The sequence below is a fragment of the Entelurus aequoreus genome, linkage group LG01, assembly GCF_033978785.1.
Source record: "Entelurus aequoreus isolate RoL-2023_Sb linkage group LG01, RoL_Eaeq_v1.1, whole genome shotgun sequence".
NCBI lineage: Eukaryota > Metazoa > Chordata > Actinopteri > Syngnathiformes > Syngnathidae > Entelurus > Entelurus aequoreus.
Genome location: NC_084731.1, coordinates 22,699,490 through 22,721,226, shown reverse-complemented (window position 1 = coordinate 22,721,226; position 21,737 = coordinate 22,699,490). Strand labels below are relative to the sequence as shown.

The 21,737-nt window shown below is 40.1% G+C and overlaps 1 protein-coding gene across 2 annotated transcripts in view; it reads right to left on the bottom strand.

The window, feature by feature from the left end:
• The window catches only part of rybpb (RING1 and YY1 binding protein b), a 43,066-nt gene extending 38,866 nt beyond the window's left edge, over positions 1–4,200 (bottom strand). The window contains exons 1-2 of one of the 2 annotated variants that reach the window (XM_062045935.1): positions 4,004–4,200; positions 3,275–3,400 (exon numbers count right to left, since the gene is read on the bottom strand). In XM_062045935.1, the coding sequence (XP_061901919.1) occupies positions 3,275–3,400; positions 4,004–4,029 (152 nt within the window). In that variant the 5' untranslated portion in view covers positions 4,030–4,200. Of the gene's footprint in view, positions 1–3,274; positions 3,401–3,467; positions 3,838–4,003 lie in introns of those variants that run through there. The other variant, XM_062045942.1, reaches the window with a different exon arrangement.
• Between the last annotated feature and the right edge of the window lie 17,537 nt (positions 4,201–21,737).

Below are 21,737 nucleotides of genomic sequence, written 5' to 3'. Positions count from 1 at the left end.
TTATACCTAATTATCTTACAAGAAACAACAGGAATAAAGGAAACTTCACCTGCATTGCCCCGTGTCCAGCACAGTCACAATCGTTGATTGTTAAATGGTAAATGGGTTATACTTGTATAGCGCTTTTCTACCTACAAGGTACTCAAAGCGCTTTGACACTATTTTCACATTCACACACTGATGGCAGGAGCTGCCATGCAAGACCCTAACCACAACCCATCAGGAGCAAGGATGAAGTGTCTTGTTCAAGGACACAACGGACGTGACGAGGTTGGTAGAAGGTGGGGATTGAACCAGGAACCCTCAGGTTGCTGGCACGGCCACTCTCCCAACCGCGCAACGCCGTTAAATGCTAAAAAAAAAAGTTACCGAATTGATTTCAACTCACTGAATATAGTCACTGAAACCTATTGGCAACCACAAATTGCACCCTTACTGCAGTGTTTTTCAACCACTGTGCCGCGGCACACTAGTGTGCCGTGAGATACAGTCTGGTGTGCTGTGGGAGATAGTCTAATTTCACCTATTTGGGTTAAAAATATTGTTTGCAAACCTATAAGTGTAGTCTGCAAATTATGTGTTTTGTTGAGTGTCGGTGCTGTCTAGAGCTCAGCAGAGTAACCGTGTTATACTCTTCCATATCAGTAGGTGGCAGCCGGTGCTAATTGCTTTGTAGATGTCGGAAACAGCGGGAGGCAGCGTGCAGGTAAAATTGTGTCTAATGCTTAAACCAAAAATAAGCAAAAGGTGAGTGCCCCTAAGAAAAGGCATTGAAGCTTAGGGAAGGCTATGCAGAACGAAACTAAAATGGAACTGGCTACAAAGTAAACAGAAACAGAATGCTGGACGACAGCAAAGACTTACTGTGGAGCAAAGACTTACTGTGGAGCAAAGACGCCGTCCACAGTGTACAACCGTACATGACGTGACAATCAACAATGTCCCCACAAAGAAGGATAAAAACCACTGAAATAGTTATGCATCCATTAAATGGAGCTGCGCTAAAGGGAATGTCAACAAAACCGTCAGGTCAGTCAAACTTTATTAATAGATTACAAACCAGCGTTCTGACAACTCCGCTCACTCCCATAATGAATAAACAGCTGTTTTATTATTTCCCCCGAGGTAAAGTCAGTGACGTAGTATTTATTTTATCTTTTAACAACAGCAAGGTATAACATGTAGTGCAACATTTATATCACATAGAGGAGGGGAACCTTTCCTTCATTCAATAAACAGTCCGATACTTTTACGGTAAATCAAACGTTAGTGCAATCACAATATAGTAACACTAGAAATAGTGCAGAGGAATAACAATATATCCATAACTCAACGTTGCTCAAGCGTTAATGTCACACAACACACAAAATAAACATGTAAAACTCAAATTATTAAGATATTCCTCATCCACGAATCCTTCTTCTTCAGTGTCCGAATTAAAACAGTTGGGCGAATACGGCATCCAACATGCCCGCTGCTGCTCTATGCCCGTGTTCTACTGCGTGACTGATCGCCTTGAGTTTAAACTCTCCGTCGTAAGCGTGTCTCTTAATAGGAGCCATTTTGGGGTCTTTACATAAACACACAAATGGAAATGAAACGGCACGCCTCGTGCAGTCATATATCCCAGCATGCACCGCGCGCTTCTTCTTCTACGGTAAGCAGCCGCCAACTTAATTTTCCCCCGTAGAAGAAGCGTGCGGTGCATGCTGGGATATATGACGTCTTCGACGAGACGGAAGTCTTCATTAATCGAGTCAGTGTCGCTGCTGTTGTCCAGCAGTTGATTGATTGATTGAGACTTTTATTAGTAGGTTGCACAGTGAAGTACATATTCCGTACAATTGACCACTGAATGGTAACACCCGAATAAGTTTTTCAACTTGTTTAAATCGGGGTCCACTTAAATTGATTCATGATACAGATATATACTATCAGATATATACTATCATCATAATACAGTCATCATACAAGATAATCACATTTAATTATTTACAATCCGGGGTGTGGAGGGTTAGGTTTGGTTGTTATCAGTCATCAACAATTGAGAACAGAGAAATGGACATTGAAACAGTGTAGGTCTGACTTGGTAGGATATGGACAGCAAGTAGTGGGGGGGGGGGGGAGAGAGAGAGAGAGAGAGAGAGAGAGAGAGAGAGAGAGAGAGAGATCAGAAGGCATAAGAAAAAGTATCTGCATTTGATTGTTTACATTTGATTATTAACAATCCGGGGAGGGTGTTAGTTTAGGGTTGTAGCTGCCTGGAGGTGAACTTTTATTGCGGTTTTGAAGGAGGATAGAGATGCCCTTTCTTTTATACCTGTTGGGAGCGCATTCCACATTGATGTGGCATAGAAAGAGAATGAGTTAAGACCTTTGTTAGATCGGAATCTGGGTTTAACATGGTTAGTGGAGCTCCCCCTGGTGTTGTGGTTATGGCGGTCATTTACGTTAAGGAATTAGTTTGACATGTACTTCGGTATCAGGGAGGTGACAATTCCTGCCTCCCTGAAAGCATGTCTCTTAATCCTAATGAAGATCCTAATGAATCAGAATAGTTTTATTGCCATTGTTAGAGAACGGGTTCACAAACTAGGAATTTTTCTTGGTGTAGGAGCCATTTTGGGGTCTTTACATAAACACACAAATAGAAATGAAACGGCACGCCTTGCGCAGTCATATATCCCAGCATGCACCGCAAGCTTCTTCTTCTACAGGGGAAAATGAAGTTGGCGAAGTTACCGTAGTTGCGAGACCTGTTGTGGCTCAATATTGGTCCATATATAAGGCACAGTCAGCTTTTGAGAAAATTTGAGGTTTTTAGGTGTGCCTTATAGTGCGGAAAATACGGGTATATACATTAGAAATACATTTGATTATTTACATTTGGTTATTTACAATCCGGGGAGGTGGGATGTGGAAGGGGACCATTTAGTGGTCAATTGTACGGAATATGTACTGAACTGTACAATCTACTAATAAAAGTTTCAATCAATCAATCAAAAACACACCTTCATTGAAGCATGCACGCTTACCTCTGACGTGAAGCTGCAACATGGCACGTTTTGCAAGCCATGTTAAAAAAAAAAAAGATTTACACCAAATGCATGAGAAGCCAGGATTCCCACAAAAAGTGACCCAAACCAAACCAAAAAACGGTCGTGCATGCAGCGTTGTTGTTGCTGCTTCCAGACCAGCGAGAGGAACTAGTCGAGTGAGCAGGGAGTGAGTGAGGAGGAAGAGCGAGAGAGAGAGAGAGAGAGAGCTACGTTACCTTGTTGATGTGCCCTTCCTCACATCGCAGATGCTGCATTTAAAAGCCTCGGCTGTGTTCCTAAAGGTGCAGACGCTACAGTCCCAGTAGCCGTCGTCCGCGGTCTGTTTGGCTTGTCTTTTTGGCCTGGCGAAAACAACACGTTAGGGTCAGTTCAGGTTGCATAAAAAAATAACAACTGACATTCCCTCACATTAAGGGAGATTTTTTTTTTTTGAGCGTTAATCAAAGCTGCATGCATGCACGGCGGCAAAGCAAACGGGGGTTTGTCCGAAATGATCGCATCGAGTCCGGCCAGGTGCATGTGGTTAGTAAAAATGTCATAATTGCCCCCCTACAAGCGCACGGTGTATATCGGCTTGCTAGCCTAGCAGGCGCCGCTAGAATCGTCGCGCGTCGAAGCCCGAACACGTCCGAGAAAAAAGCGATACGAAACAATGCCGAATTCGACACCGCGCCGCCGAGTGCACTTCCTACGGGCGGAAGAAGCCTCCGGAGAATGCCAGGCGTATCCCCGTGAAAAAATCCCTTTGTTAAGTGCCCGGGCTGGGAGAAGCCGCCATAGTGACTGCACTATTCTAGCTAGCAAGCGGCGACTGAGGGGGAAAAAAATGGGAGAAACGATCCCCGAGTGAAAGGCGACCGCGTCCGGAAAAAAACATCGAGCCCGTGGCGCCGCGAACGAGCGTTGGGGGGAAAAAGGCACCCTCAACAGGCGGGCCGCATTACCTGGTAGGGCTCTTTTTGTCGCCCATGGTTGAACGGTAATCCGCGGGAATACGAAAGGGGAGAGAGGAGAGAAGAAAAAAAAGGGGGCCTCCTTTTAATTGTCAGTGTGCTGGGATCCAGATCGAGCCGCTGCTGAGGCTGCTGGCAGACAGGCTCCACTCAGCGCTGGCTGGAGGCACCGCACACAGACTGACTGCACTGCACCACGTGGTGCGCTCTCGGCCAATCACGACGCGAGGAGGTTTAAAAGTCTAATGGACATTTGAGGCATTTTTAATAATAATAATAATTAACACCGGCGCGCTTGGCGGCTCGCACCTCGCCTCACATCCACACGTAAAGACACCGCTTTATCGGATGAGATTGGAACCCACAAGCAGGAGAAATCAAACATTTAAAAAAAAAAAAAAAAAATTTAAAGGGCATTTCAGGACGCCAACACGCAAAACTAATCAAATCCGGATGATATTGATTGAATGTGACGGTGATGTTTTACGTCACTGGTGTCAAACTCAAGGTCCGGGGGCCATATGTGGCCCGCCTTGTCATTTTACGTGGTCTGGAATTAATATGTGTCTTTTCTCACTAATTGTATTCATTCTTTCCATTTTGAAATATGTACCACATGCAAACCCCCCGCGACCCCAAAAGGGACAAGCGGTAGAAAATGGATGGATGGATGTATGAATGGCAAAAAATATATATATATTTTTGGTTGATATTAAAATAAGTACTTACATATCTAATTGGCTCGGGTTTTTTAAGCAAGTTACAGGCCAAAAGTTTGGACACCTTCTCATTCAATGCGTTTTCTTTATTTTCATGACTATTTACATCCCCAAACTACAGCCCGCGGGCTGGATGCGGCCCCCCGGCATCCAAAATCCAGCCCGCGGGAAGTCCCAAGTTTAAAAGAAATTATATATATACATATATTTATATATTTTTTGTATTTTTTATTTTTATTTTTTATTTATTTATTTATTATTTTTAAATACACCTTTATTTATAATGTTCAACATTTACAAACAAGCAAAGAAACAATAATTATCAAAACAAGTACATAAACAGTAAAAAAAAAAAACAGTACAATACAGCGCTCTATAAAGCAACTAAAGTAGAATGGAAAAAAATAAAAATATATATACAGTATATATATGTAGCAATGTGTAAAGCCATAGGCTCACACACGTTCCGTAAATAATCCAAATTTGGAGCACAGCATCATAAAAGTCTAATGGACATTTATGAGACATTTTAATAGTAATAATAACTAACACCGGCGCGCTTGACGGCTCGCACCTCGCCTCACATCCACACGTAAAAACACAGCTTTATCGGATGAGATTGGAACCCACAAGCAGGAGAAATCAAACATTTAAAAAAAAATAAAAAATAAACATTTAAAGGGCATTTCAGGACACCAACACGCAAAACTAATCAAATCCGGATGATAATGATTGAATGTGACGGTGATGTTTTACGTCACTGGTGTCAAACTCAAGGTCCGGGGGCCATATGTGGCCCGTCTTGTCATTTTACGTGGTCTGGAATTAATATGTGTATTTTCTCACTAATTGTATTCATTCTTTCCATTTTGACAGAAAAAAAAGAAATATGTACCACATGCAAACCCCCCGCGACCCCAAAAGGGACAAGCGGTAGAAAATGGATGGATGGATGTATGAATGGCAAAAAATATATATATATTTTTGGTTGATATTAAAATAAGTACTTAAATATCTAATTGGCTCGTGTTTTTTAAGCAAGTTACAGGCCAAAAGTTTGGACACCTTCTCATTCAATGCGTTTTCTTTATTTTCATGACTATTTACATCCCCAAACTACACCCCGCGGGCTGGATGCGGCCCCCCGGCATCCAAAATCCAGCCCGCGGGAAGTCCCAAGTTTAAAAGAAATTATATATATACATATATTTATATATTTTTTGTATTTTTTATTTTTATTTTTTATTTATTTATTTATTATTTTTAAATACACCTTTATTTATAATGTTCAACATTTACAAACAAGCAAAGAAACAATAATTATCAAAACAAGTACATAAACAGTAAAAAAAAAAAAACAGTACAATACAGCGCTCTATAAAGCAACTAAAGTAGAATGGAAAAAAATAAAAATATATATACAGTATATATATGTAGCAATGTGTAAAGCCATAGGCTCACACACGTTCCGTAAATAATCCAAATTTGGAGCACAGCATCATAAAAGTCTAATGGACATTTATGAGACATTTTAATAGTAATAATAACTAACACCGGCGCGCTTGACGGCTCGCACCTCGCCTCACATCCACACGTAAAAACATAGCTTTATCGGATGAGATTGGAACCCACAAGCAGGAGAAATCAAACATTTAAAAAAAAATAAAAAATAAACATTTAAAGGGCATTTCAGGACACCAACACGCAAAACTAATCAAATCCGGATGATAATGATTGAATGTGACGGTGATGTTTTACGTCACTGGTGTCAAACTCAAGGTCCGGGGGCCATATGTGGCCCGCCTTGTCATTTGACGTGGTCTGGAATTAATATGTGTCTTTTCTCACTAATTGTATTCATTCTTTCCATTTTGACAGAAAAAAAAGAAATATGTACCACATGCAAACCCCCCGCGACCCCAAAAGGGACAAGCGGTAGAAAATGGATGTATGGATGGCAAAAAATATATATATATTTTTGGTTGATATTAAAATAAGTACTTAAATATCTAATTGGCTCGTGTTTTTTAAGCAAGTTACAGGCCAAAAGTTTGGACACCTTCTCATTCAATGCGTTTTCTTTATTTTCATGACTATTTACATACCCAAACTACAGCCCGCGGGCTGGATGCGGCCCCCCGGCATCCAAAATCCAGCACGCGGGAAGTCCCAAGTTTAAAAAAAATTATATATAGACATATATTTATATATTTTTTGTATTTTTTATTTTTTATTTATTTATTTTTAATTTTTAAATACACCTTTATTTATAATGTTCAACATTTACAAACAAGCAAAGAAACAATAATTATCAAAACAAGTACAGAAACTGTAAAAAAAACCAACAGTACAATACAGCGCTCTATAAAGCAACTAAAGTAGAATGGAAAAAAATAAAAATATATATACAGTATATATATGTAGCAATGTGTAAAGCCATAGGCTCACACAAGTTCTGTAAATAATCAAAAATTTGGAGCACAGCATCATAAAAGTCTAATGGACATTTATGAGACATTTTAATAATAATAATAACTAACACCGGCGCGCTTGACGGCTCGCACCTCACCTCACATCCACACGTAAAAACACCGCTTTATCGGATGATATTGGAACCCAAAAGCAGAAGAAATCAAGCATTTTTAACAATAAAAAAAATACATTCAAAAGGGCATTTCAGGACACCAACACGCAAAACTAATCAAATCCGGATGATAATGACTGAATGTGACTGTGATGTTTTACGTCATAGGTGTCAAACTCAAGGCCCGGGGGCCATATGTGGCCCGTCTTGTCATTTTACGTGGCCTGGAATTAATATGCGTATTTTCTCACTAATTGTATTCATTCTTTCCATTTTGATAAAAAAAAATATAAATGTACCACATGCAATTTCGTATATTTTAAACTTTAACATGGCAAAAAAATATATATTTTTGGTTAATAATATTGATGTTTTTGAAGCAAATTATCCGTCAAATTGTACACTGTAAAAATGTACAGTACAGGCCAAAAGTTTGGACACCTTCTCATTCAATGCGTTGTCTTTATTTTCATGACTATTTACATTAGGGGTCCCCAAACTACGGCCCGCGGGCCGGATGCGGCCCCTCCAGCTTCCAAAGTCGGGAAGTCCCAAGTTGAAAAAATAAAAATAAATACAATACATATATATATATATATATATATATATATATATATATATATATATATATATATATATATATATATATATATATATATATATATATATATATATATATATATATATATTTTTTTTTTAAAATCTGTCCTTTATACCGCTTGTTACTCTCGGGGCTCAGGCAAATCATAATGTCTAAAAATGCATTTTCCCATCAATAATGTGACATCGCACTCGCGCTGCAGCAAGTGCGCGCCCTTTCAGTCAATTAGTGCATGAGGAATATATATATATATATATATATATATATATATATATATATATATATATATATATATATATATATATATATATATATATATATATATATATATATATATATATATATATATATATATATATATATATATATCCATCCATCCATTTTCTACCGCTTATTCCCTTCGGGGTCTCGGGGGCACTGGAGCCTATCTCAGCTACAATCGGGCGGAAGGCGGGGTACACCCTGGACAAGTCGCCACCTCATCGCAGATATATATATATATATATATATATATATATATATATATATATATATATATATATATATATATATATATATATATATATATATATATATATATATATATATATATATATATATATATACACATATATATGCAGCCCGGCCCCCGGCCAAATTTTTTTTAACCCAATGCGGCCCCCGAGTCCAAAACCCCTGATGTACATTGTAGATTGTCACTGAAGGCATCAAAACTATGAATGAACACGTGGAGTTATGTACTTAACAAAAAAAAGGTGAAATAACTGAAAACATGTTTTATATTCCCGTTTCTTCAAAATAGCCACCCTTTGCTCTGATTACTGCTTTGCACACTCTTGGCATTCTCTCGGTGAGCTTCAAGCACACCTGTAAAGTGAAAACCATTTCAGGTGACTATACCTCCTGAAGCTCATCGAGAGAATGCCAAGAGTGTGCAAAGTAGTAATCAGAGCAAATATTGGCTATTTTGAAGAAACTAGAATATAAAACATGTTTTTAGTTATTTCACCATTTTTTTGTTAAGTACATAACTCCACATGTGTTCATTCATAGTTTTGATGCCTTCAGTGACAATCTACAATGTAAATAGTCATGAAAATAAAGAAAACGCATTGAATGAGAAGGTGTGTTCAAACTTTTTGGCCTGTACTGTGTATTACAGTAAAACAAAACTCAGTTGCCAGAATTTTACCGTTAAAAACAACAAAACTGTGGTATTGTTTTTCCATTTACAGTAATACACTGTAAAAGCTACAACTGTTGATTTTACAGTAAAAACAGTAGTACGGTTTTTCTATTCACATTTACAGTACAGGTATATATAAAAAACGGCGTACATTTTATGGTAACATTTTGGCAAATGACTGTCAGTTTAAAAAAAAAATTAATGTACATATTTTTCTTACAGTGTACGTATAAAACATATACAACAATAATGAGGCAATGTATATTATATATGAATCACTAAACGCCCCTTAATGAAAACAAGTTTGACACCTCTGTTTTACGTCATCGCCATACGCCATGTAATTTATGTTCAAAATACTAAAACCTAGACTACTAAATGTCTGCTGTACTCTTCTCGTGTGCCAAGAGGAAATCCATATACATGGAAGAATGCAACTCTCAGGGAATTTGTCTTTCGTTAGACATTTTATGGACATTCTGTGAAAATTAGAAAAGTTCTGTGGAAAGTTTCATAGTGTCAGTTTCATAAGATCACGAAAGCAATACCACTACCTTTGAAACCTTTGATGACTCAACATGTGTTATATTCAAAGACAAGTCCTGGTTTGAGAAACCGTTTCACTGAAAAGCTTCATTTTGATACGATAAATGATTTAACTCAGAAAACACTTGGCTCTCCAAGTACCAGCATAATAACCAGCATTAAAATGCAGTAGCGTAGTAGGCCTAAGTATGCATTAAAAACAAGGCAGAGGTTCAATTTAACAAGTATGTTTTATATGTTTTGCCATTGTAACTTTACACACAGTTTGAACGGTAACACTGTGTTTGAATATCTATTTAAGAGATTATTTGGCGTACCAGTAGATTGGAGTCTAATGGTACGCGTACTACAGTTCGAGAATCACCATTTTAGCAAGTATATGACGGCTGTGTTATTTAAAGAATATTCTCCAGTCACAATTCAAAGACAATATATCCTATAAGAGTTTACAAATGTAGAAATGTGGAAAATAAAGACAATATATATTACATATTTAATTATTCCTAAAGTAAAATAAAGTTGTTCATGTAATTTACCCGACTAGAACCTACTACTACTTTTGAAGAAAAAAAGAGGGATTTCTAATCCCTGCTATGTTGGAATTGTTGTTAATATTGATACTGTTGTTGATATTATTCATTTTTGTTTGAATACTTTTGGATTGTTTTGTGTCATGTTTGTGTGTCCTCTCAATTGCTCTGCTGATTGCTATTCTGAATGTTGCTGGGCCAGGTTTGGTTTTGGAATTGGAATTGTATTATTGTGTATTATTTTGTTGGATTGATTAAAAAAACAAAAAAAACAACAAAAAAACATTATGGTTGACGACTGTTACATAATGTAATAACATAGAAAATGTGAGTCATTTATGGAACGATGCGAAAGGTCCCCTTCTCGTTTCCAATCGCATAATCTGTGTGTTAGTCCAGTTTCTCAAAAGCCAAACTCGATCAGATTAAGGTGTTTCCATGTGTTGTCGGATTCTTCTTTAGAGCCGAACTATTCGAGAAATCAGACTAATTTAGTGCATGGAAAAACATAGTCACTGTACATATATTCTGGGAGGAGGTAAAAGGGTTGGCTGAGACACAAAGGTATAGAGATGACCACATTTACTGGAGAAGAGATTACATTTGGCATCTTCATAAAATATATACATTTGGAAATTATTAGTATTATTCTGGTGCCAACTTGTCCTTCCTCCCGAGTGCAACTGAGATAAGCTGCAAACCTTTCGCGACTTCCAAAGGGACAAGCGGTAGAAAATGAAGGGATGGATAGATTATTATGTTGCAAATAAAAATTTTCATACATAAAAGTAGATTTAAAAAAAAGAAGTGAAATCCAAATTCTCCCACTGGATTGATTAAAATTATTAATCACAACTCAGAAAATGTAAAAAAAAAGAAGTAAAATCGCTTAAATTATTGTCTATATTATATATATATAATTTGTTTTAAATAAGCCCAGTTTTTTATCTCCTCATTTTTTTGTCTCTTATTTTTCTCATTGCATCCCATTGGGTTGAGTTTTTTCTTGCCCTGATGTGGGATCTGAGCCAAAGGATGTCGTTGTGGCTTGTGCAGCCCTTTGAGACACTTGTGATTAAGGGCTATATAAATAGACTTTGATTGATTGATTGATTTTACTTTTTTTTTTTAAACAAGTTTTGTCAGTATTTGATTTGATTTATTGTATATCGCTATGTAAATTGCTCAACTTGTTGAAAAATATTGAAAAATCCGGCTAGACTAATGCAACGCACTTCTTGTCGGGATCCCCAGCAAGAACATCCAGAAGCTGCAATACATACAGAATAGTGCTGCTAGGATCCCGATGACAGTGCGGAAATATGACCATATCACACCAACTCTCAAATCCCTTCGCTGGCTTCCTGTTCCACTCAGGATTTAATACAAAGTCTCCCTACTAACCCACCAGTGCCTCCATGGAAATGCTCCCCTCTACCTCAAAGAACTACTCACCCCCAAATCCTCCACACGACACCTCCGCTCCGGACAGGCTAACTTCCTCCAACCTCAGAGGACAAAGCTGCGAACAATGGGAGACCGGGCTTTCTGCTCCGCCGCTCCTAGTCTGTGGAACGCTCTCCCTGACCACCTGAGGGCACCACAGACTGTGTATGCTTTTAAAAAAGGCTTAAAAACCCTTTTTTTTAAAAAAGCCTTTTTTTTAGATATATGCATACTAGTTCTAGCTGTTAGGCTGTTCTAGTTTTAATTTTTTTTGTATTTTTATTATCTTTTTTTTTTTTTTTTTTTTTAATAAACTGTAGCACTTTGAGGTTGTTCACTCAATGGAAAGTGCTTTTAAAAAAAATAAAAAAATAAAACCTATTATTATTATTATTATTATTAAAAATATTGAATTGTGCCTGAAGGAATGTGCTCGATAAGTACGGATACACACACTGAAATCTTTCAACCGAGTTTTGTTTTTAGTAAATGATTAAGCAAAACACACTCACAATATACTTTTCTTGGCAGAAGAAACATGAAATATTGTTCTATTATTTAAGTTTTAAAATGTGTTCATCTTCTTCCGTTTTAATTGCCATTATATTAATTGTATAATTGTTATTAAAGGGAAAACGGGTGTTGTTTGCAAAGGGTAAATACGTAACTGTGTCTTGTACACATGTTAGCATTTAAGCTGATAAGATAATTCTTCTTACTAAGCAGATTTTATGTTAGAGTGTTTTACTTGTTTTAAGGGTTTTGGTCCTAAATGATCTCAGTAAGATATTACAACTTGTTGCTGAGATTTTATGACCTATATTGAGTAAAACATGCTTGAAACTAGAATATCAACTGATGCAAAGCTGTGTCATTAACACTCACTCAGTATAAAACTACTTTATTAAAGTAATAATTTCTTACTTCAAGCATGAAAAAAAAAATCATGATGCCGAGCGCACATCATTATGTCAAGATAATGGCACTAGCATTTACTTAATTTAAGAATATTTTTCAACATATTGAGCAAAAAGGTCTAATTTTTTTTTTCTACCAAGAAAAGTGCACTTGTTATTAATGAGAATATACTTATTTTAAGGTATTTTTGGGTTCATTGAGGTTAGCTAATTTTACTTGTTTTGGAAAGTCTTGACAAGCCGAATTTTCTTGTGCTACTGGCAGATAATTTTGCTTAGTTCAAATAAAATACCCCTAATTTTTGTATTTTTTTTCCTTGTTTTTGAACACTGACTTTTTGTAGTGTAATAATTTAATCGTTTTATCCTATTGGTAATCATTACAGTCCTAGTCTGTGACCATTCAACGGTTGCTAAGTGCATGTATTTTATCATAAGGCAAATGTGCTCTGTCAGACTTTTAAAATGGCTTTAACATGCTATGCAGAGACAGGCTAAGAGTTTTCAGGGGTCGCTTTCATTGGGGAATCTCGTCAAACCATGCTCTATGGAACATGACATAGCCGACTGCTGTGTTTACGCAGATGAATGCTTCCACTTGTCACTTGACTGGTTCAAGACTAGAGTGAGAGTCTGCAGACTTTTCTTTCATCCGTCTTCTGCAAAAAAAAGAGACATTTTAATCACTCCCTTTACCCTCCTGGCTCTGTCAGGCTGCGTCATGGAATGTGTCGCCGCACCTCTTGTGAGCCTTCACTCTGCCCGAGTCAAGCCTCCTCGGTGGGGAGAGAGCGAGCGTGAATCATGTCTGCTCATTAGCCGCTCTCCACGACTCCGGGTCCCATTGTGAATCCCGTTTTCGGTTTTGAGTGAATATCGGCGCTGTGATTGCCGCTGCTTAGCTCATTGCACGATGCGCTAATTGAGCTTCATCAGGATTGCCGACTGACAAATACAATTCAGCCAAAACAGCCTGAAACCTTGTCTTACGGGTTGTGTAAAATACACTATATTAACTCACGTATGAACTTGAAGTGCCATCCCATTCCTAACCCATAGGGTTCAATATGATGTCGGTCCACCTTTTGCAGCTATTGTAGCTTCAACTCTTCTGGGAAGGCTGTCCACGAGGTTGCGGAGTGTGTTTATAGGAATTTTCCACCATTCTTCCAAAAGCGCATTGGTGAGGTCACACACTGATGTTGGTCGAGGAGGCCTGGCTCCCAGTCTACGTTCTAATTCATCCCAAAAGGGCTCTGTTTCTCCAGACTGGAGAAACTGATCAGGCGGGCCGGCTCTACGATCGGAATAAAACTGGACTCATTGGGGACGGTGGCAGAGAAGAGGACTGTGGAAAAACTAGTGAGCATCATGGATGATGCCAGTCACCCTCTCTCTGTATACTGTTACCAGTAGCCAGAGGAGCCTGTTCAGTGCTAGACTGCTTCATCCCAAGTGCAGGACTAATAGACTCAAAAACTATTTTGTCCCACACGCCATCAGACTATACAACTCCTCTCTGGGGGCGAGGGGGGTACGAGGATGACAGGGGATGCAAAACAATAACATATACCCCCATTATTTATTATTTACTTTTTAAATTATATCTCAATTCTGTACACTGCTGCTGGAATTTTAATTTTCCTGTGGGAACTCTCCTGAACGAATCTATCTATCTATCTATCTATCTATCTATCTATCTATCTATCTATCTATCTATCTATCTATCTATCTATCTATCTATCTATCTATCTATCTATCTATCTATCTATCTATCTATCTATCTATCTATCTATCTATCTATCTATCTATCTATCTATCGGGTCCAGGTCAGGCCAGTCAAGTTCATCCACACCAGACTCTGTCATCCATGTCTTTATGGACCTTGCTTTGTGGACTGGTGCACAATCATGTTGGAAGAGGAAGGGGCCCGCTCCAAACTGTTCCCACAAGGTTGGGAGCATGGAATTGTCCGAAATTGTTTGGTATCCTGGAGCATTCAAAGTTCATTTTCACTGGGACTAAGGGGCCAAGCTGAACTCCTGCAAAAACCACCAAAAACCACCAAAAACCTCCAAACCCAGACTGGTCCATCAGATTACCAGATGGAAAAGCGTGATTCATCACTCCAGAGAGGGCGTCTCCACTGCTCTAGAGTCCAGTGGTGACATGCTTTACACAACTACATCCCACGCTTTGCATTGGACTTGGTGATGTATGGCTTGGATGCAGCTGCTTGGCCATGGAAACCCATTCCATGAAGCTCTCTGCGTACTGCACGTGGGCTAATTGGACGGTCACATGAAGTTTGGAGCTCTGTAGCAACTGACTGTGCAGAAAGTGGGCCACCTCTTTGTACTGTGTGCTTCAGCATCCGCTGACCTCTCTCTGTCAGTTTACGTTTACGCCTACCACTTGGTGGCTGACTTGCTGTTGTTCCCAAACTCTTCCAATTTCTTATTATAAAGTTGACAGTTGACTTTGGAATATTTAGGAGTGAGGAAATTTCACGACTGGATTTGTTGCACAGGTGGCATCCTATGACAGTTCCACGCTGGAAACCACTGAGCTCCTGAGAGAGGACCATTCTTTCACAAATGTTTGTAGAAACAGTCTCCATGCCTAAGTGCTTGATGTTATACACCTGATTCTGATCATTTGGATGGGTGGCCAAAAACTTTTGGTAATATAGTGTAATTCCTCCAGAAAGTGATTTTGCCCAAGATTTACAGCAATCTAATGGTTTGTTTGTTTGTATTTCCCGTCCTGTGCATTCTGTTGCATCAGGCTGATTGATCCATTGGCACGTGGTTGACAAACATATTACAGGCTTTGTTTACTGAGAATAGTTGAGGGAATAGAACCCTCAAGCATCCCTAATTAACCAAGCCGTGAAACAGGGATCTTTCATCACTTTTGAGACGTTTTTAGAAAACAAACAGTTGGAGCTCATTCATTATTTCTGAGAAGCGAGGGTGGCGAAAACACTTCTGTAAAAGCAACCATTCAAGTGGACAGTTCTGGTGCTCGGAGGCTAAAAAGCAAGCCCGGAGAAGAAAACAAACAAGGAATGGTCAGGTTGGTGGTTTACCTCAATGGCAAACGAGCAAACTTTTCCGAGACAGCCGCTGACAGTTTCTTTTAGACGCTGTGTCTAACGCTTATATATGCATCGACTTGTTTACGCCGCAGGTTTTGAAGAAACAACACAGTCAGTCTGCGCGGCAAACACCACGCCAATCAAAAGTCGTGTCTTACAGCGGCACTTTTATTAGTGTCGGTATGATTCAGACCTTTCCGATGTCAGACTAAGGTTGTGGTTGACACACAAAAAAACAACCTCCGCCATCAGTAGACGTCTGTAGAGATAAAAATGCAATGTTTTAAGGTTTTGAGGTTGCCTGCGCCTGGGCTGAGTCAAGCATTTTTGCTCACTAAATACACTGCAAAAACTGTATAACAAGTATAACCCATTTATCATTCATTTATTTATAATTGACTGAAAGAGTACGCACTTGGCGCGATGATGTCATGTTATCGATGGAAAAATGCATTTTTAGACCATATGATTGGCCTGAGCGGCTAGGAGACCCAGAGAGTAACAAACGGTTGCCTTGTTGCCTTTCCATTAAGAACAATACATTACCGGTAGTTTTTAGTGTAAGTTTGCTGGTTTTAAGAAATGTAATGCCGAGCGCATATCATTATGTCAAGATAATAGCACTAGCATTTACTTAATTTAACAATATTTTTCAACATATTGAGCACAAAGGTCTCTATTTTTTCTACCAAGAAAAGTGCACTTGTTATTAGTGAGAATATACTTATTTTAAGGTATTTTGGGGTTCATTGAGGTTAGCTAATTTTACTTGTTTTGGAAAGTCTTGACAAGCCAAATTTTCTTGTTCTATTGGCAGATAATGTTGCTTAGTTCAAATAAAATACCCCTAATTTTTGTATTTTTTTTTCTTGTTTTTGAACACTGACTTTTTGCAGTGTATGACATAGGTGTAGGGACGTAACGGTATAATAATTTCATATCACCGTTTTTGTAACTAAAATTATCATGGTATTGTTGAATGTGCTCAAAAAGACATAATTTAACCAAGTTTTATTTATAAAAATATATATTTTTATACAAGTTGAGATTGGGTTATGACATTTCTTAAAGAGTAAATACCAGACCTGGGCAAATTAGGGCTTTTCAATCTGGCCCGCCTGACATTCCCAAATAATTTTTTTAGATCTTTAAGATGGAAACTGTAGCTGCCATTATGATGTGCAGTGATATTTTCAAATTACTGTACGTCTTGAACTATGCAAAGTATTTCAATGGTTGGAATCTGCGCTTTTGCAGGATATACTAGTTACTATGGTAATCTCATTCAGTAAAAAAAATAATCTAAATTGTGACGTTCATATGTTGTCAATATTCAGTGTTTTATCGTTCATAGTTAATATTGTAAATCCCACATTCTTTATTTTCATGTACATTCTGGGTGTCTCATTCAGTAAAAAAGATAAAAATTCCATTCTGTTTTAAGGCGTTTTTAGCATTCAATCAGACATTATTGTGAGGTTTTGTATTAGTGTCACACATTTATGTGTCTAGTATTCATATTAGCATTTAAGCAAGCTAGAGAGCTAGGACTGTACATTTTTCAAAGTGTGGTTCAACTGAGTTTATCATGGTTTTTTGAAAATCATAATTTAAAACGGTACTATTAACAGTCGAGAGTTTGACCGCGGTTTATCATTATTGTAATGAAGTTCAAAAAAACAAAAGGTATATCCAATGAATAACTTTACTCAGATTATAGCAGGGTACAAACATGTGACGGATACTTTTACGACTCACCGCAAAACATAGCAACCACGCTAGCAACGCACCTCCTTTACGGCAGCTGTCGCAACGTCCTTAAAGCAACAGCAGCACATACATATATATGCAACATATATGACCTTTTTTTTTCTCTCCAATGTTTTTGAAAACAAGATCACCTAGCATCAATAATCAATCAATACAATAATCAAGCAATATTCAATCTGCTCAGAACAACAAAACAACAGCAGCATCAAAGCACAACATTTAACGTATCTGTTTCACATCCTTTTTTTTTGTTTTTGTTTTTTTTGGTAAGTCTCAATTTCACAGAGACAGTTTGACCACAGGTTTGATCAGTCTGCCTGAGCGTCTGCAGGAGGTGGACGGGCATTGAGTGTTGGTGAAACAGTGTCAGTAGTAATGACAGGGGAAGGCTGCTGTGTGGCAGTGTCATGTAGCTGTCCACCTGGAGGTAGAGTTGCTGTGTCTCCAGTTGGCTCAGGAACATGTTGCAGGTGACGACGGTTGCGCCTCAATGTCGCCCCCTGTTGAGTCTCGATGATGTATGATCTTGGCGTTGCGCAGTCAGCAGTGATGACAACGGGTGTTCCCCAGGCGTGCTGATTGTCCAGTTTGACGCGGACAGGATCACAAGGTCTCAGCGACGGCAGGGGCTTTGCTCCATGTCGGAGGTTGAAGTAGAACGCGTGTTTCTCCTTCTCCTCTGCATCTTTGCTCCTGACGGTTTTCAGGTTAGGCCATCTAGGAAGTAGGTTTTTCTCAAGTGTTGGAAGTGCTGTTTTTATCTTCCTGCCCATAAGCAGTTCAGCTGGGCTTGCACCAGTGGAGGTGCAGGGTGTAGAGTGGTAACACATGAGAGCGAGTAGAAGATCTTTTTGTTTTAGAATAGTCTTTGCAATTTGGACTCCTCTCTCAGCATGTCCGTTTCCTTGTGGATGATGGGGACTTGAGGTAATGTGCTCAAAGTCGTACTCTCTAGCGAACTCTCGGAACTCCTCACATGTGAACTGGGACCCATTATCACTAATTACTTGGTCTGGGCAACCGAATCTGGTAAATACTGCTTTTAGCTTCAACACCACCTGTGAGGCAGTGGTTGTAGGCATGTGGAGTATCTCGAGGAACCTGGAAAAGTAGTCTGACACGACGAGGTAAGTATGTTTGTTATGATCACATAAGTCAATAGCAATTCTCTTCCAGGGCCGGTCAGGTAGAGGGGTCGAGATGAGGGGCTCTTTGCGCTATGTGGGTCTGATCTCATGACAAACCTGACAGGTCTGGATTTTCTGCTTGATTTCAGCTGAGATGCCAGGCCACCACACTGAAGTGTTAGCCCGCTCTCTGCATTTTGACAGTCCTTGATGTCCATCATGGATTCGATCCAGGACATCTGCTCTTAGAGAGCTTGGGATTATCATGCGACATCCTCTTGTGATGATTCCGTTGTACTCCGACAGTTCACTCCTTATAGGGTAATAGTCTCTGATGGCTAGTGCAACATCAGCCACATAGTCCGGCCATCCTGACTTGACACATTTAAGCACCATCTGCAAGTTGCTGTCAGCTGCTGTGGCTGCTCTTATGGTCCCAAGTTTTGTGGTGTAGCTGGCATGTTGTCAACAACGGCTGCAATATAACATTCCACATCTGAGTGAGTGTCGGTCACCTCTGTCACGTTCTGCAGTGGACTACGCGACAGGGTGTCCGCTACAGTCAAAGTCTTTCCTGGTGCATATTCGGCGGTTGGTTTGAATCTCATTAGTCTCATTAACAGTCTCTGGCACCGTATCGGAACATTATCCAAATCTTTCTTGCTCATTAGCGGCACCAAGGGCTTGTGATCAGTGACTAGCCTAAAGTTCTCAAGGCCCACAAGGTACTTCTCAAACCTTTCACACGCCCAGACGCTTGCCAGGCACTCCTTTTCGATCTGGGCATATCTGGTTTCCGCCTCAGACAGACGACGTGAGCAATAAGCGAATGGCTTCCAGTCTCCATCGTGTAGTTGCAGCAGCACTCCGCCGATGCCGTAGCTACTAGCATCAGCCGACACTGTTGTAGGTCGATTCACGTCGTAGAACTTTAGAACTGGAGAAGTAGACAGGATGTCCTTGATGCGCTGGAACGCCTCCTGCTGTGCATGGTCCCACGTCCATTCGGTTTGGGATCTCAACAGTTCATAAAGTGGCTGGCCCACTGTTGACAGATTTGGGATATATTTTCCCAGGAACGTGAACATTCCAAGGACACATCTGAGTTCCTTTACGTTCTGTGGTGGTGGTAGCTCTCTGATTGATTTGACTTTATTGGGATCCGGTTTCACACCTGTTTTGTCAATCACCTGGCCAAGGAAGTTAAGTTGCTTCTGCCTGAACACACACTTGTCTCTGTTTAGCTTAAGGCCAGCTGACTTGACTCTCTCCAGCACCTTTGTTAGATGCTGGTCATGCTGTTCTGGAGTGTTTCCATACACCAGGATGTCATCCATGTAAACAGCTACTCCATCCAAGCCATTCAGAGTCTCCGCCATTTTCCGTTGGAAGATTTCTGGAGCACTTGTGATGCCGAATGGGAGCCGCTTAAAAGAGTATCTCCCGAAGGGTGTTATGAAGGTAGTTAACTTACTGCTTTCGGGATCTAGGGGTATCTGCCAAAACCCTGAGGCAGCGTCTAGTGATGAAAACATTGTAGCGCCACTCAGCTTTGCAGTTATTTCCTCAGCAGTTGGGAGGACGTACCTCTCTCTCCTTACGGAATCGTTTAGCCTCTTCAGGTCCACGCAGATGCGCACTTTGTTGTGATTGTCACACACACACTAGGTGTGGCGAAATTATTCTCTGCAATTGACCCATCACCCTTGATCACCCCCTGGGAGGTGAGGGGAGCAGTGAGCAGCAGCGGTGGCTGTGCCCGGGAATTATTTTTTGGTGATTTAACCACCAATTCCAACCCTTGATGCTGAGTGTCAAGCAGGGAGGTAATGACTCCCATTTTTATTGTCTTTGGTATGACTCGGCCGGGGTTTGAACTCACGACCTATCGATCTCAGGGCGGACACTCTAACCACTAGGCCACTGAGCAGGTGTTGACGACTCGTAAATCATAAATAAAAACAGAATCCAATGATTTGCAAATCCCTTTCAACTTATATTCAATTGAATAGACTGCAAAGACAAGATACTTAACGTTCGAACTGGAAAACTTTGTTATTTTTTGCAAATATTAGCTCATTTGGAATTTGATGCCTGCAACATGTTTCAAAAAAGCTGGCACAAGTGGCAACAAAGACTGAGAAAGTTGAGGAATGCTCATCAAACACTTATTTGGAACATCCCACAGGTGAACAGGCTAATTGGGAACAGGTGGGTGCCATGATTGGGTATAAAAGCAGCTTCCATGAAATGCTCAGTCATTCACAAACAACGATGGGGCGATGGTCACCACTTTGTGAACAAATGAGTGAGCAAATTGTCCAACAGTTTAAGAACAACATTTCTCAACCACCTATTGCAAGGAATTTAGGGATTTCACCATCTACGTTCCGTAATATCATCAAAAAGTTCAGAGAATTTGGAGAAATCACTGCACGTAAGCAATGAACAACATGAGGGAGGTCTGGGAAGGTGTGAAAACCATCACAGGCCACAAGACAAAGACCAGAGCTGTTGGGGGGACAATAGAGAGGGCCAATGAGATGAATAACTTCTTCAACCATTTCAACCAGCCTGTGTCCTCTCCACCCCTCACTCCCCATCGCAGCCACCCCCTCTTCTTTTCCCCTCAACGCACCTCCTCCCCAGCCATGGAAGCACCCCCCTCCACCACCTCTACGCAGGCATTAGTCATCTCTGCGGACCAGGTCAGAAGTCAACTGAGGAAGCTACAGCCTAGGAAAGCAGCAGGCCCAGACAAGGTGTGCCCCCAACTCCTGAAGACCTGTGCTGCAGAACTGGGTGAACCACTCCAGCGGATCTTCAACCTCAGCCTGCAGCTGGGGAGAGTGCCCACCCTCTGGAAGACGTCGTGCATTGTTCCAGTTCCCAAAAAGAACTGCCCCAGTGAGCTGAACGACTACAGACCAGTGGCGCTCACCTCTCATATAATGAAGACAATGGAGCGGCTCTTTCTCAGCCTCCTCAGACCACAGGTGCAACATGCCCAGGACAGCTTGCAGTTTGCGTACCAGGCAGGCGTTGGTGTGGAGGATGCTATCCTTTACCTGCTGCACCGAGCCCGCTCACACCTGGATAAGTGAAATGGCGCTGTGAGGGTCCTGTTCCTGGACTTCTCGAGTGCCTTTAATACTATCCAGCCCCGCCTTCTCCAGGACAAGCTGGACAGAATGCGAGT